Source organism: Ursus americanus, chromosome 29 (genome assembly GCF_024610735.1).
Source record: "Ursus americanus isolate L20-20 chromosome 29, mUrsAme1.1.p, whole genome shotgun sequence".
Lineage (NCBI taxonomy): Eukaryota > Metazoa > Chordata > Mammalia > Carnivora > Ursidae > Ursus > Ursus americanus.
The window spans coordinates 4,637,073-4,651,896 of record NC_142155.1 but is presented as its reverse complement, the minus strand read 5'-3'; the positions used below and the strand labels follow the sequence as shown (position 1 = coordinate 4,651,896).

Genomic DNA, 14,824 nt, shown 5'->3' with positions numbered 1-14,824 from the left:
CCACCCCGGTGCCCCAGTTTTTGTTTTTTTATGTAGTCTGACAATCTCTGCCTTTTGATTGTCTATGCCTTTTCTGCCTCTATTAAAGTGAACACTGTTTTTTTGTGATATGATGAATTGTATTGATTGATTTTTAAATGTTAAATCAACCTCGTATTCCTGTGTTTAATTCCACTTGTCATTATGTGTTATCTGTTTTTTAAATATTGCTTTATTATATTTGCCAGAATTTTGTTGAGGATTTTTGTGTCTATGTCCATGAAGAATATTCATTTTTAGTTTTCCTTTCTTATAATGTCTTTCTCTGATTTTAATATCAGGGTAATGCCTGATCATAGAATGAGTTGGAAAGTATTACCCTATCTTTTATATCTTGGACTTTTAAAATAAAATTGGTAATATTTCTTCCTTAAATATTTGGTAGAGTTCACCAGTGAAGCCATTGGAGCCTGGTTTTCCCTGTTGAAATGTTTTAAAGTATGAATTTAGTTTATTCGATAGACACAGGATTGTTCGCATTATCTTCTTGTTCTAAACAAAGCTTTTCCTAAACTCCCTCACTCTGTGAGCTGAGGCCAAGGTTTTTAATTCCTCATTTACACATAAATTTGGAGTTTGTAGACTTCTGTGTGTTCTTGTGTTCTAACTTTCTGTAGATATAATTTTTTTTTGTATGTAATTTGCTTTCCCTTTTACTCTGTTTCTTTTTAAAGAAAAGATGTAGGGGGATTCAGATTTATGAAGCCACCATTATTCTGCAGAAATTCAGAAGCACTTTAGTCTCTTAGTGATAATGTTCCAGTAATGAAGTATGTTGTATAGTGAGGAATCCAGAGGGAGGAATTTTTTGATGAAATTTTCTTGCCTGGAGGGACCACACAGGCACTTCCCAGGCAGGATGACTCTATGGTCATTAAGTCTTCTTCTGGCTTCCAAGCACCAATTCCCTGTTTGGTTGGTAGCAGTCCTTGAGTTATGTTTGGGCAATCTTCTCTTTTACTTTGTATTTAGTACTGGGCAATAGGTATCCTCTCTTTCTTAGTCAAGGGATAGCAATGAACTAATCTGGGCTAACCAGATTCTCTCCCTGAGGAACTGAATCTTGAACAGAATCACTCAAACACAGAGAGTCAGTTCAAGCTAGAGGTTTTTAATATCCTTACAAGACTCTAAAATACCTCCTGTTACCTGGCTCTCTGGGTCTGCCCTGGTGTCAGCTCTTTCTGAACTGGTTGTTTCTTCCATTTTTGTGGGCCATCCCCTATCTTCTAAAGTAATTATAGTTCTGCTTAAATTAGCCAGAGGTGATTTCAGTAGCATGTAACTAAATAATCCTAACTGATAAAATAGTGAGAAAGGGGTAAGGTAGTAGCTGTTCTTCTCTAGATGGGGAACAGAGTATATAGAAAGGCTGTATGGGATTTATAGGGTTTGTCTATAGGATACATAGGCCAACCATATCAAAGACACTGGGTAGGGAAAGCTTGTTAAAAATACAGATGCTCTACTCCAGGCCTAATGAGTAAGAATTTCTCAGTGTGGGATTCAGGGAATCTGAAGTTGGAGCAAATTTCTCAGGGATTATTCTGCAAAATACAGTTGGGAAACATAAGTGCACAGGTTTTGAAATTTGAAAAACATAGATTAGAATGCTTTATGCTGCTTAAACTGTGGTTAGTCAATTAGTCCCTCCGATCCTGTTTTCTCATCTGTAAAATGAAGATGTAAAAAGATCTGTAAAAAGAAGCTCTTATAAGCTTGTCCATCAAGTTGCTTTAGAAGACTGAAATATGCTTTAGAAGACTGAAAGGGTTTTCATACTGCCTCAGTAGAGGAGAGCTGCATCATTTGTGGGTGTTTATATTCCAAAACCTAATACACGTAAGGCAAAAATTATGAGTAGCCAAAATTATATCGAAAATCATGTAAATCTACAGTAGTAACATATGGCCACACTTACTTATCATGTTTTGGACAAATGTATTGTCTTTCACTAAGCATATAACTGAGAATCTTCCTGAAGAGTTAGAATATGTTAGAGTAGCCGAAGACCATGTGAAGTAATTGGCTTGTGCTGACAAGTCATGTTCTATTAAAATACACACACACACACACACACACACACACACACACACACACACCACTTTATAGTTTAAAATAATTTCTTACTCATGCTCCATGTCAAACAGGGTGGATGAGGGCAGTGATGTCCCAGGTAATGTCACTCCAGGAACAGGCTGACGACTGATCTACTGTCTGGAATGTTGCTAGTTGATGAGGCAGAGGAAGAAAATAGAATTAGCCACCAGCTCTTAAATTCTTCCATCCAGAGTAATTCTCTACTCTCAGGCTCAAATTCATTGGCAAAGTAGGTCACATTGCATGCCTAATTTCAGACGGCTGGGGAAGGGCAATCTGCCTGAGTTCTTAGAAACAGAAGGAATGGAAATACCTGTGAGTATTGCTAATGTTTACTACTACCTGGGGTCTGGATAGCAGTATGTTTTGAAAGCTGCCCGGGGGGTTCTAATGTGAAGTCAAGGTTGAATTCCCTGTTTAGGGCTTATACTCTGACAGGAAGGGAGGGATCACCTGCTCTAATTAAAGTGTCATATTAGTTTGTGAAGGTTAAATGTCTGCAAGTGGGAACACAGGTGGACTTCTGTTTTGCCCGTGTCTATGGGTGGCTTTGTGTGATGGGGAGCCCATACTGTTAAGAGTCACTGGTGGTGACCAGTGCTCACCTGCCCATGTTCTCCTCCCCTCTCTCCCACCCTGGTCACCATCGGGCATTCCCAATATACTCACAAAATCTCCAGTGCTTCCAGAAGTGCCAGTTGTTCAAGGTTTTTAAATGAGATACATGGATAAAAGTTACAACAACAACAAAAATGGAAGTAAGGTAAAGTATGGGTCTTAAAAATTTCTTTTGGCCCCAGTACTCATGATTATGTAAGCTGTCACTTTAGTTAGGCTTTTAGAAACCTGGCAATACTCACAAATTATGCTGGGAATTAAAAAAAAAAAATCAAGCTGGAATGTATTTTTGCTTCTGGATGAGTGGCTCTGCTTGCTACACAGAGAGCAGTTATCAGTATTTGGAGCAGGCTTCTGAGCCATCATTTGCATCTCAATCCTTCCATCAGGCTGAGCACAAAGGTCAGATAATGTCACTTTGAAAGATGCCCTTTCTGTGGTGTCTACTGACAAGATTTCTATCCAGTAGATGGTCAGATTCCTGACAGACCGATCCTAGGTGCATCTCAAGCCCCTGCAGGAACGAGAAGCCAGAGAGAAGTTGCCTGCATGCTTGGGAAGGGCAGAACAAGGGATAATTCACATGCTGGCTGGTTTAGGCAGCTTAGATCCATGGGTTGGCTTAAAATAACGTTCATTAGAACAGAGTGCCTGACACATGCAAGGCTCTCAATGCACACTAGTGAATAGCAGAATCACATTCTTAAAATTAGAAGGCCCCTAAACAACTCCTAAATGAAGTGTAAGTCCTCCCAGGAGCCTCCTCCAATAATGTTCATCCATCCTGTACTTGCCTATCTAGTGAGAGAGAATTCATTACATCCCAAGATAATCTACTTTATATTCTTCATTACATTATATTGAGTTGGAATTTGCCTCTTTGGTTTCTTGTTTTTCTTGCTGGAACCAAACAGAAAATTTAATTCTTTTTTTTTTTAAAGATTTTATTTATTTATGTGACAGAGAGACAGCCAGCGAGAGAGGGAACACAGCAGGGGAGTGGGAGAGGAAGAAGCAGGCTCCCAGCAGAGGAGCCCGATGTGGGACTCGATCCCGGAACGCCGGGATCATGCCCTGAGCCGAAGGCAGATGCTTAACGACTGCGCTACCCAGGCGCCCCAGAAAATTTAATTCTTTTTCTACAAGGGAGTCATCAAACATTTAAGGAGAATTAATATATCACTTTGAAAGTCTTATGTAGACCAAATATCTCCAGTTTCTTTAACTCTACTTCAAATCACAGAATTTCGTATTGGAAGAAATCTATTAAACAACTTATAAAACTCTTTAACAATGCAGGCATCTCCAGAAAGTTCATCAATAGCATCCATTCAGCTTCTGTTCTGCCATTAAAATCTCTGGCTGTGAAGGACTGAACTGTGCCCATCCCCCAAAAGATATGTTGAACCTAACCTCCAGTACTTCACACCTAGTACTTCAGAACATGGCTTTATGTGGAAAAAGGGTTGTTGTAGACATAATTAGTTACGATGAGGTCATACTGGAGCAGGGTGAGCTCCTAGCCCAATAACATGGGATCTGTTCTTGTAAGATGGCTGTGTGAAGACACCAGAGACAAGAAAGGAAGAACAGTGAGAACATCTTGTGAAGACAAAGGCAGACAATGGATTTATGCAGCTGCAAGCCAAGGAAGGTCAAAGATTGCCGGTAAAAGACCAGAAGCTAGGAAGAGACAAGGAAGGATTCTCCCATAGCTTTCAAAGTATGACTCTGCCAACATTTTCATCTTGGTCTTCTAGTCCCAGACCTGTGGGACAATACATTTCTGTCCCCAGTTTGTGGTACCTTGTTCCAGCAGCCCTAAGAAATGAACCCATTGGCTTTGACTATATTTTGGATTTTCTTTTCAGAATGATCCCAACAGGATTCTTCCATGTGGTAAGCAGCAAAGCAAGGAAAATCCTGGAGCTCTTCCATCTAAGTATCTCCAGCCCTGAATCGAAACCAATTTCAAACAGAGTCTATGAGCTAACATACATGCTGTCAAACAGATGCTGTAGGGGATGAATCTCCTAAACCACAGGTTTCGGTGGACAGATGTAAATTTTATTCTTCTTCCATAACTTGAGTTTTAAACCACGGTTTTGCTGAAATGTAATTTATATGCTATTAAAATCACTTTTGGTGTACAATTTGGTAGTTTTCAGTACATTCACAAAATTGTGTGACCATCACCATTACCTAATTTTAGAATATTTTCATTACTTCAAAAGAAACTCCATACCGAATAGCAACCACTCCCCATTGCTCCTATCCCTAGCCCCGGGCAACCATTAATCTACTTTCTGTTTCCACCAATTTGCCTATTCTGGACATTTCATATAAATGGAATTGTACACTACGTAGTCTTTTGTGACTGGCTTCTTTCACTTAGTAATATGCATTTAAGTTTCCTTCATGTCTTTTCATGACTTGATAGCTCATTTCTTTTTAGTGCCAAATACTATTCCATTGTCTGGATGTACCACAGTTTATTTACCCAATCCAATTTTTTTATCCATGTACTGAAGGACATCTTGGTTGCTTTCAAATTTTGGCAATTATGAATCAAGCTGCAATAAACACTTGTGGGCAGTTTTTTTGTGGGTATAAATTTTCAACTCCTTTGGCTAAATAGCAAGGAGCTTGACTGCTGGATTGTATGGCTAGAATATGTTTAGTTTTCTAAGTTTCAAACCGTCCTCCAAAGTGGCTGTACCATGTTGCATTCCCACCACCATGGTTGTGTTCTTTGCTTGTTTTTTTAATTAGGTGATTTATCTTCTTATTATCAAGTTTAAAAATTTTTAAAAAGTGTATTCTAGATACAAATCCCTTATCATTCTCACTGCTGGGCCTTCCTAAGTTCTCTGGACCTTGATGCCATCCCTGCATCTCTCTTGGCCATCTCATTACAAGAAGCATTCTGTTGTTCCGCGTGCTGTGCCATGGTGGAGTTTTGAGGACTCTGTGATACTCCTAGGCCTATCTGCAAAGAAAGACATCTACAGTTCTTCTGTGTGCTATGGCTCTGCCTCCATGGATGGTGGGAAAAACTGGCTCCTAAATTAGCACCCTATTTATAATATATTGTGTAGATCATGAATTTTTTGCCCTAAGCTGTTCAGGTTCTTGAGGTGTAATACTCAGAAACTAGTCTTTAAAACTCAAACTCTTTTCAAATTGTTGTTTCTGCCATCAACATCACAATCTATTTAAAATTCTAAAGCAAGAATTTGAGCCCTTGGCTACTTGGTGTCTCTGATGTTTCTGTTTGAGTTTGAATGGGAACAGGAGTCAGGATATAAGGCTACAGAATAGGATGTTGCTATATAGGAAGGGTGTCCAAAAGCAAGCTGAGTTCAAACAGGCGTAGGTCATACAGGTGCTGAAGCTCAGTGACAGAGAAAAAGCCAAGAGTCATTCTGAAGAACGACGAGCAACTTCGCTTTGTATTTCCTCCACTGTCATGGGTCCTGACGGTGTTCAGGGAGGTTAAGTTTGCAGAACTGCAACTAGAAGTAACTTAAGCTAAGAGGAGACTCTATTGTAAGGCTACCATGGTGTCTCATAGTTTCATAGAAACCCGGGATCAGAAAGCACTTAGGCCTCAGGAACAAGGAGAATCAGGAGCTTAAATGCGGTCATATTTTTCACCTTCTCTGGTCCACCGGATTTCTGAAAACTCTCAGTTTTTGCATCTCCCAGTGGCATTTAAAGATACCCTATCTTTCTAAATTATGCTTCCAAAATTCCCAGAAAATGACAGTTTCCCAACTTATTATCAATGAAATGTGGCCAGGGTGGATCCCACTTTAATAACATAGACATTTCCATGATTACCAGGCAGATAGTGTGGTGGGGATAGGGAAAATTTCAAACTCACTCCCCCCCCCCCCCACATAATAATTTGCTTGGCAGACAACTCTGTTGGGGGTTCTCTTTGTTGTTCCCGACTGTATGTAGTTATAAGTCCAAACTTCTTAGACCAGGACATGAAGACCTTGAAAATCTCCCTCTAATTTATCTTTCCAACTCCTGTCAATCCCTAAACTCCAAGTCTAGCAGCTACCAACTTGGTTTCTCTTCCTGGAATGCACCATGTTCCTTCTGGCCCTGTTAGCCTTTGTGTTTTTTTCTTTGTTTGGAACACCTTCCCCTCCCTAGTTTGCCTGATAATTCCTACTCATCGTTTAGGACCAGCTCAGCATTACTTCTAGAAGCATTCCTGACTTCTAAAAACAGAGCTTATTGCTCTTTCTATGGTTCACTTTGTTCACACTGTTCTAGAGTCCCTATGACATTGGATTGTGATTTGTCTCCTTTCTCTACCAACTAGGACATTCTTTTATTATTATTATTATTATTATTATTATTATTATTATTATTTTAGAGAGGGAGGGAGAGAGGGGGAGGAAGAGTGAGGGGGGAGGGGCAGAGGGGAAGGGAGAGAGAGAATCTTAAGAAGGCTCCACGCCTAGTGCCAAGCCCCTCGCAGGTGTAAGAGTAGGAGTAGAAATAATGGATATATTGGTGTAAGAGTAGGGATAATGGATATAATTCTGGTTCTCTCTTCAGCAGTTTTACATTTCTGTCTCTCAGCCCCCATCAAAAAACAAGCAGTTGGTACATTTCCTGGCCTTTGTCCTCACCCCGTTTCTTCTCTCTCCTCTCTTACCTCCCTTGTAAAACCAAACATAGGTTGTGAGGCCAAGCATAATAGAAGAAAAATATTCTTTTCCCCTCTTCCTTCCTCTTCATTTTCTCCCACTCCTCTCTCAATTCTGTTTTGGGCCTTCCCTCCCTTCTCCCAACTTCATGTCATGGAAACACTTTCACTTTTGTCTCTCATATTTTACTGTGATTTTTAAATTCATGAGCAGGGAAGTTATCCTTTTAAACACTTGGATTTTTAAAAAGAAAAATTATGTAATTGATTATTATAAACATAAATTAACGATTGGAATTCTCCAGGTTTCTAAGCTAGAGTAAGCCGGTCAGGTCATTTTCATGGCACCTGGGCAAAAATGCATCTGAATTCCTATTAAATGGATTTGCAGGATGAAATCTGAGCTTACCTCTCTAACTCTCCTCTAAATCCTGAAAAACAAAATCAGTAAAAGGGTATACATGCTTATTAAGCATTCAAGGAGGCTTTGAATAAAGAGCGGAAGCTTTGAGCAGCGATTCCCAGTTTTTTGAAACCCAAAACCAATAACCAATGCCAATCAGTAACTCTTTACATCTTTTACTTATAAAATAATACAGATAAAGAATAGGAGCGGATAAAAAAGGGTTACATTTTAAAAGAAAGTATAAATCTCAAAATGAAAACGTTATGGGAGGTAACAATGCAAATGACATCAGTAAAGAATAAATCTAGGATGAGTGCGTAACATTACGCACCCGCGTCCACGCGGTGGGACCATGCAGTGACTCCAAGACAATTTCAACCTCCAAGAACAATTGCATTGGAGCTCACCTGCCCGCTCGCCGCCGCCCCATTTCCTCTTCCGCATGCGCGAACAGGCAAACGCCTCTGGCCTCTTCTCGCCGCCTTCCCCACCCCCGAATTCCTAACTCCGACCGGTCTGTTTCATGGGTCCGCCCCTTGGGCCCAACCAATAGGGAAGTTGTCTCGGTGCTCCGCCCCCTCTGCCGGCAGTGCGCGGCGGCGTAGCTTGCAAACCCGGCTTGCAAGTGAGGATGGCGGCGTTTGCGGCGACTGCGGGCGGGCTCTTGAGGCTGCGTGCGGCCGGGTCAGAAGGACAGTGGCGTCGGCTTCGAGGCGCGGGGCTGCTGCGGGGCTTGCTGCAGCCCGAGTCGGCAACTGGGGTTGCGGCGCAGAGGAGGCATGTGGCTCACTTCACTTTCCAGCCCGACCCGGAGCCCCGGGAGTACGGTGAGCTAGGGGCTGCCCTGACTGCTCCTGGTGCAACCCAGACTCCCAGGCCTGTGGGGGCCTCGCAAGGAGAGCCACCCCGCTCGTGCGGGCAGTGGCCGGCAGGCTGATCTCCTTGCATCTTGGCGTAATTCCTGCCCTGCTTTCTGGAGCCTCCCTACTTTAGGGTCTGACTGTGGTTTCCTCCTCGCTCTATTTTTGTGACTGTACAACCTTCGAGAGGCAGCCCCTCAAAACCCTCGAGATGGGTGAGAGGGCATACCGCGGTCTGGAAGGGCGGAGGGTGGAGGGGCGGTGCCCAGGGAACGCCTCCTTTTCTCAGTTCTCCATCCTTACTTTCCCAGCCTTGGCCCTAGGTGTTGTCCCAGTTTGTCCGGAGCTGGGACGTTAACTGCAGGCACCTGTATTTAAAAGAGAATTTTTTCTTTATTATTATTATTATTATTGCTTTGGCAGGGAAGAGGAAATGGAAGGACTAAGTAACTGAATTGATTTCCCCGAGGTCATGGAACAGGTTGTTCGTGGAGTTGGGAAAGAATCCCGGGTTTCCCGTTTGAGCCTAGCAATGAGCCTGGGCTGGGCTAGGCTGCCACTTAGCTAAGGAGGGGGTAGTTGATGAAGGTGAAGGGACGAGGAGGCCATCTAGTACTCTCATTGGTAGGAAGGGCACCTAGCAGACTCCTCACAGTATGACAATTGCATGACTTTCACCATTTCTTCTGCAGGTTATATGTAATCTCTGAAATATCTAGTGTCTATTATCAGAACAATGGAACAATAAGAGAACATTAACCTTTTCCTTGTCTGGTAACTTCTCACATGCTAGATGTGTTATTTTTGGAAGGGTGTCTGTCTATACTTGTGAATAATAGGTATGAATATATATTGAGTGCTTACCACAGGCAGGGACTGTGCTGAAAAATTGACATTCATTATTTCATTTGATGCTTAGGACAACCTTTAGAGGTGGGTGATGTTAACTGAAGTCTTGAGATAGTTTGTCCAAGGTTACACAGATAAGTTAGTGATAGCTTCTGCTTCGAATTTTAATTATTTAGATTCTAGAGCTTCCATTCTAAACAACATGCTGTAATGCGTGTGGGAATAATTTACTAAGAGCTGTACCACTTTTGTGAGACAGTAGATACCATAAAAGTGAATAGCAGTTTTTTCTTACCAACAGGATGAACCCTGAGTTCTGTCTTGAAAGCGAAGAAACTTTAGCTCAGTACCCGAGAAATAGAATACAGGTCTTCATAATCTCCCCAGCCTCCTTCCATAATTGTGAAATTACTAAAATCCAGGTAGAATGATAATCACGTTTATATGTTTGTCCTTATTATAAAAATAAAAATAAATGCACGTTACAGATAATTTGGATAACAGAAAAAAGTAAGAAAAAGTAATCTCACCATCCACTACTATTTGTAAATACTGCTAACATTTTGGTGTGTATCCTTCTAGGTATTTCCTTTCAATTTAGTGGAATTAAATTACTCCATTGATCAAATTAGCAGAATTAAATTTTCCTGTAACTGTAGTTTTAACACAGATACCATCTGCATTATTTAATCAGAAGCGTTTTTCCATATGATTACATAGTTTTCATAACCTTTAGAAAGGGACATGTTCAGGGCGTCTGGGTGGCTCAGTCAGTTAGGCGTCTGCCTTTGGCTCAGGCCATGATCCCAAGGTTCTGGGATCTAGCCCCGTGTTGGGCTGTCAGCTCAGCAGAGAGCCTGCTTCTCCCTCTCCCTCTGCCGCTCCCCCTGCTTGTGTGTTCTCTTTCTCTCTGTCAAATAAATAAATAAAATCTTAAAAAAAAAAAAAAAGGCGACACGTTCCATGGAGTATAAACTCTCTAGTTCAGTGGTTAAGATCTTGGCCCTAGAATCAGATTGTCCTACATTTGGTTTTGGTCCTGCTACCTATGACTTTGGATTACTCACTTACCATCTCTAAGCCTCAGTTTCTTTGTAAGTAAGGATTTTATAATAATACCTACTTCAAAGATTGTTATGAAGACTAAATATAGACAGTTGTGTACAATGTACTTAGCCCAATTTGACTACTAAGAAGCACTCACTGAACAAGTGGAAACTTCAATAATTACCATTATGCTTTTGTTTTACACTTTTGCGCTGTTATAAATAACGTGGAGGGAAACATTTCATGTAGCCTTTATGTATCTGAGATTATTTCTTTAGAATAAAGTCCTAGGGATGAGATTTCCGACTCAAAGATATGAACAGTTTAATGGGTTTTTAGTACATAGTTCAAATTACAGTTTATACTTCCATCTGCACGTGTAAGAGTGTAAGTATTGGGTATCATGATAAAATCACAATTGTGCTGAGCTACTGTGATTTATAATAAGAAATACATATTGGTTTTTGCCCCCTTTTCCTGACACAGAGCTCCGAAACCTTTGAAATTTCCTTTGAGGAGAGCAATAAAGGTGTCTTGTTACACTGATGGTAACTTTTTGAAAGCTCCTACTTCATCCAAGGATGGAAGCTTGTCACTAGAGGAATCAATCATGTGATGAGAGGGTTGGGACTTTCAGTCCCACCCCCGACCTCTGTGGAGAAGAAAGGTTTTGGAGGTTGAATGAATTTAATCAGTCATGCCTATATAATGAGACCTCCTTTGAAAACCCAAAAGGATGGGGTTCAGAGTGCATTCGGGTTGGTGAACAGGTAGAGATTCAGGGACGGTGGCATGCTCAGAGAGCACAGGAGCTCTGTGCCCTCTCCCCACACCTTGTCCCATGCATCTCTTCCATCGGGCTGTTCCTGAGTTATGTCCTTTTATAATAAACCAGTAATCCAGTAAGTAAAATATTTCTGAGTTCTGTGAGCCGTTCTAGCAAATTAATTGAACCCAAAGAGGGGATTGTGCAAACCTCCATTCTATAGCCAGTGAGTCAGAAGCACGGGTGACAACCTGGACTTGTGATTGGCATCTGAACTGGGAGGTGGGCACAGTCTTATAAGGACTGAGCCCTTAACCTTTGGGATCTGACAGTAGCTCCAGCAGATGGTGTCAGAATTGCATTGCATTATAGGGCACCCAGCTGGTGGTGCAGAATTGCTTGGTTGTGTGTTAAAAAACACAAGCACATTGGAATTGGTATCAGAATTGTGTGTGTGCACGTATGTTTGGGTATGTTGTGGTAATTGCACTTTGTTTGAATATGTACCTGTTTTATTTCTATTAGGGAATATTTACCAGATATTTGTTTGCCAGATTTGTTTTCTCTCTTGTGAATTGGGTGTTTCTTGTCTTTGCATATTTAAAAAATTATATGCCTAGTAATTTTGTCTATCAGTACGAATCCTATCTACCATTATTGAACAAGTGTCTATTCCAGGTGTGTGGTAGACATCACCCTATAATCCTCACAGTAACCTTGTGACCTAGAGAGTGTTATGCTCATTGCATAGATGAGAAAATTGAAGCTCAGGGGTGTTAATGGCCTGCCCAGTTCTGAGGAGTAGCAGGGTCAGAATGTGAGCCCAAATATGTCAGCCTTCAAAGCCTCTCACACTACTTTTCTGCTCATGTTTTGTGTATTAAAGATATTAATGGAGATAGCAACTCTTTATCTTTCATGTATGCTGCAAATAGTTTTATTTTTAAAATTTTGGTTATTTTGACACATGAAAGAGACTGCTTAAATGGAGTGATGGCCAGGGTTAACTCTGAGGAGGTGACGTTTAAGCTTCACTGTGAGGAATGACAAAGGAGTTACCTCCAAGGTAGAGCAGTGTCTTCCTAGAAGGAAAAAGGGCAGGCAATGGCAAAGTCCCCGACTTGAGGTAAGTTTGTTCTGTGGTGCCCAGGAAAGCCTTTGCGTTGCATAGGCAGGAGGGAGGCAGCTCTCAGAAATCAAGGGTAGACCAGAGTCCTCTTTCCGTGGGGATGAAGGTCTTCTTCCCAGTATTAGAATTTGTAGAGAAGGGAACAACATGAGTAGAGAGCGGCTAGAAAGCAGAGGGTTTCATGAGGAATGAGAAGGAGTGAGTTTGTTTGGAGGAAAAAGAGGAGGGGTAGGAAATAAGTTTGGAAAGCCAGAAGAAAGGTTGGGGGAGAGAAAAGATTGAATATACCCAATGTAGCTTACGCTGTGCTGGTTTGGTTCTGTGGGCTGGGGAGGGCCATCGCTTGTTTATAGGTAAGAGAGTGACTTGCAGTGTGCTCGTGCAATGTTATGAGGAGAGTTTGTAGAATTGATTAATGAAGGGAAAGTAAGGGGGCAGAGAGATCAGTCGGAGGAATATTGGACTCTCCATGTGCGAGGATATAATTGTTTAGAGCTTGGGGAGTGTCAGTGGGGATGGTTGTGTGTTTTGAAGGAATTGACTAGATCTGGTGCTGTTTGGCCTGTGGGGGCTAAGAGGAAGGGGTATCAAAGATGACTTGGGGGTGCCTTGGTGGCTCAGTTAGTTAAGCATCTGCCTTTGGCTCAGGTCGTGATCCCAGGGTCCTGGGATTGAGCCCCGCATCGGGCTCCTTGCTCAGCGGGGAGCCTGCTTCTCCTTCTCCCACTCCCCTTGCTTGTGTTCCCTCTCTCTCTGTCTCTCTCTCTCTGTCAAATAAATAAATAAATAAAATCTTTAAAAAAAAGGTGACATTTTTAACCTGGTAGCGTGGTGGTATCACTGATACAAATGAGGAATGCTGGAAGAGAGAAGCACGTTTTTGGAGAGAGGATGACGTAGGTTTGGCTGTGTTGATTGGATGTCTTAGTACGTTTGGGCTGCTGTAACAGAAATACCATAGACTGGTGGCTTATAACAACAGTATTTATTTCTCACAGTTCTAGAGGCTGGAAAGTCCAGGATCAAGGAATTGACAGGTTTAGTGTTTGGAGAGTCCCTGCTTCCTGGTTCTTGGCCGGCTGTCTTCTCACTGTGACTTCACATAGTGTAAGGGAGCTCTGTGAGGTCTCTTTCTATAAGGGCACAAATCCCGTTCAGGAGGGCTCCACCTTCATGACCTGTTCATCTCCGGAAGCCCCATCTCCAAGTACCATCATATTGGGAATGAAGCTTCAACATATGAATGTGGGGGGGGCACACAAACATTTATTCCATAGCATTGGAAATGTTGGCAGAATAGAGCATTACGAGGTAGGCTTGTCTGAGTGCTAGTCGGGCACCAACACAATCATGTCAAAACTTGGGAACCTTTGACACTAGATAATTCTCTCCATGTCTCTTTTCCCTGTCTTATTTAGAATTGCCCCAAATTGCATCCTTCCTGTTTTCTCTTCCTACTCTGTTTCCTTGTTCTGACTTTATCATTGCTTATCCAGACCTTTCAGTGGTACCCCAAAGAACGGTAATAATGACACGGCAGACACTTTTATCAGACCTTATCAGTACCAAACACTATTCTGAGTGCCTTACATGTAGCAGTTCATTTACATGTAACAGTGTTGTGACAGAGATCCTGTTATCATCCACATTTTATGGTAAAGAAATTTAGATGCAAAGAGGTTAAACTTCTACTTTTTTAAAAAAATATTTTATTTATTCATTTGAGAGAGAGAGAGTGAGTGAGTGAGCGGGGTGGGGGTGGGGAGGAGCGGAGGGAGATGGACAAGCAGACTCTACACTGACCGCAGAGCCCGACACAGGGCTTGATCTCACAACCCTAAGGTCATGACCTGAGCTGAAATCAAGAGTCCGATGCTTAGTCACCTTAACGCAGGCGCCCTTCTTTTTGACATTTAAACTTCCTTCATTGCACTGTATTGCTCCCCAAGAACACATCTGGGTCTCTACCTGTCCCGGATTTTAGGCATTATGTGTATGTGTAGGTTTCTTTATTCATTCTATGCATTTTAATTTTCTCCTGGATGCTAAACTTTGTGCTAGGTGCTTAGCACAAAACACCAATGTGGATACGGACCTGTCCTCATGGAATTAGAAGTCTAGTGGGGGAGATGGACAAAAAATAGCAAGCAAATGCATACTTAAATCAATCCCATTGCAAAAAGTGACCTGTAGGAAATGTTCAGGTGCTAGGAAAGAGAATAACAGAGATCTAGGGAGACCTCTAAGAAGAGGCAGCATTTAACTAGGCTCTAAGGGATCGGGAAGGAGTATCCAAGGAGGTGTGAAGGGGGTGCCAGGCAGAGGACCCAGCATGTGTGAA

At 41.8% G+C, this 14,824-nt stretch overlaps 1 protein-coding gene and 1 long non-coding RNA gene across 13 annotated transcripts in view; one reads left to right on the top strand and one right to left on the bottom strand.

The window, feature by feature from the left end:
* The window catches only part of LOC123796675 (uncharacterized), a 43,537-nt gene extending 35,207 nt beyond the window's left edge, over positions 1–8,330 (bottom strand). For 2 of the 5 annotated variants that reach the window (XR_015722237.1, XR_006780802.2), the window contains exons 1-3: positions 8,240–8,330; positions 2,809–3,271; positions 2,170–2,267 (exon numbers count right to left, since the gene is read on the bottom strand). This is a non-coding gene — a long non-coding RNA (uncharacterized LOC123796675). Of the gene's footprint in view, positions 1–2,169; positions 3,272–8,239 lie in introns of all 5 variants that reach the window. The other 3 variants (XR_006780801.2, XR_015722236.1, XR_015722238.1) reach the window with 2 other exon arrangements.
* A 96-nt stretch (positions 8,331–8,426) lies between these two features.
* BCKDHB (branched chain keto acid dehydrogenase E1 subunit beta) overlaps positions 8,427–14,824 on the top strand; it is a 206,551-nt gene continuing 200,153 nt past the window's right edge. For 5 of the 8 annotated variants that reach the window (XR_006780803.2, XR_015722235.1, XR_006780804.2 and 2 more), the window contains exon 1: positions 8,428–8,659. Coding sequence is in view for 5 of the 8 variants with exons in the window: in XM_087856923.1 (XP_087713049.1) it covers positions 8,464–8,659 (196 nt within the window). In the remaining 3 variants the exon portion in view is untranslated. Of the gene's footprint in view, positions 8,660–14,824 lie in introns of all 8 variants that reach the window. The other 3 variants (XM_087856926.1, XM_087856925.1, XM_045804209.2) reach the window with 2 other exon arrangements.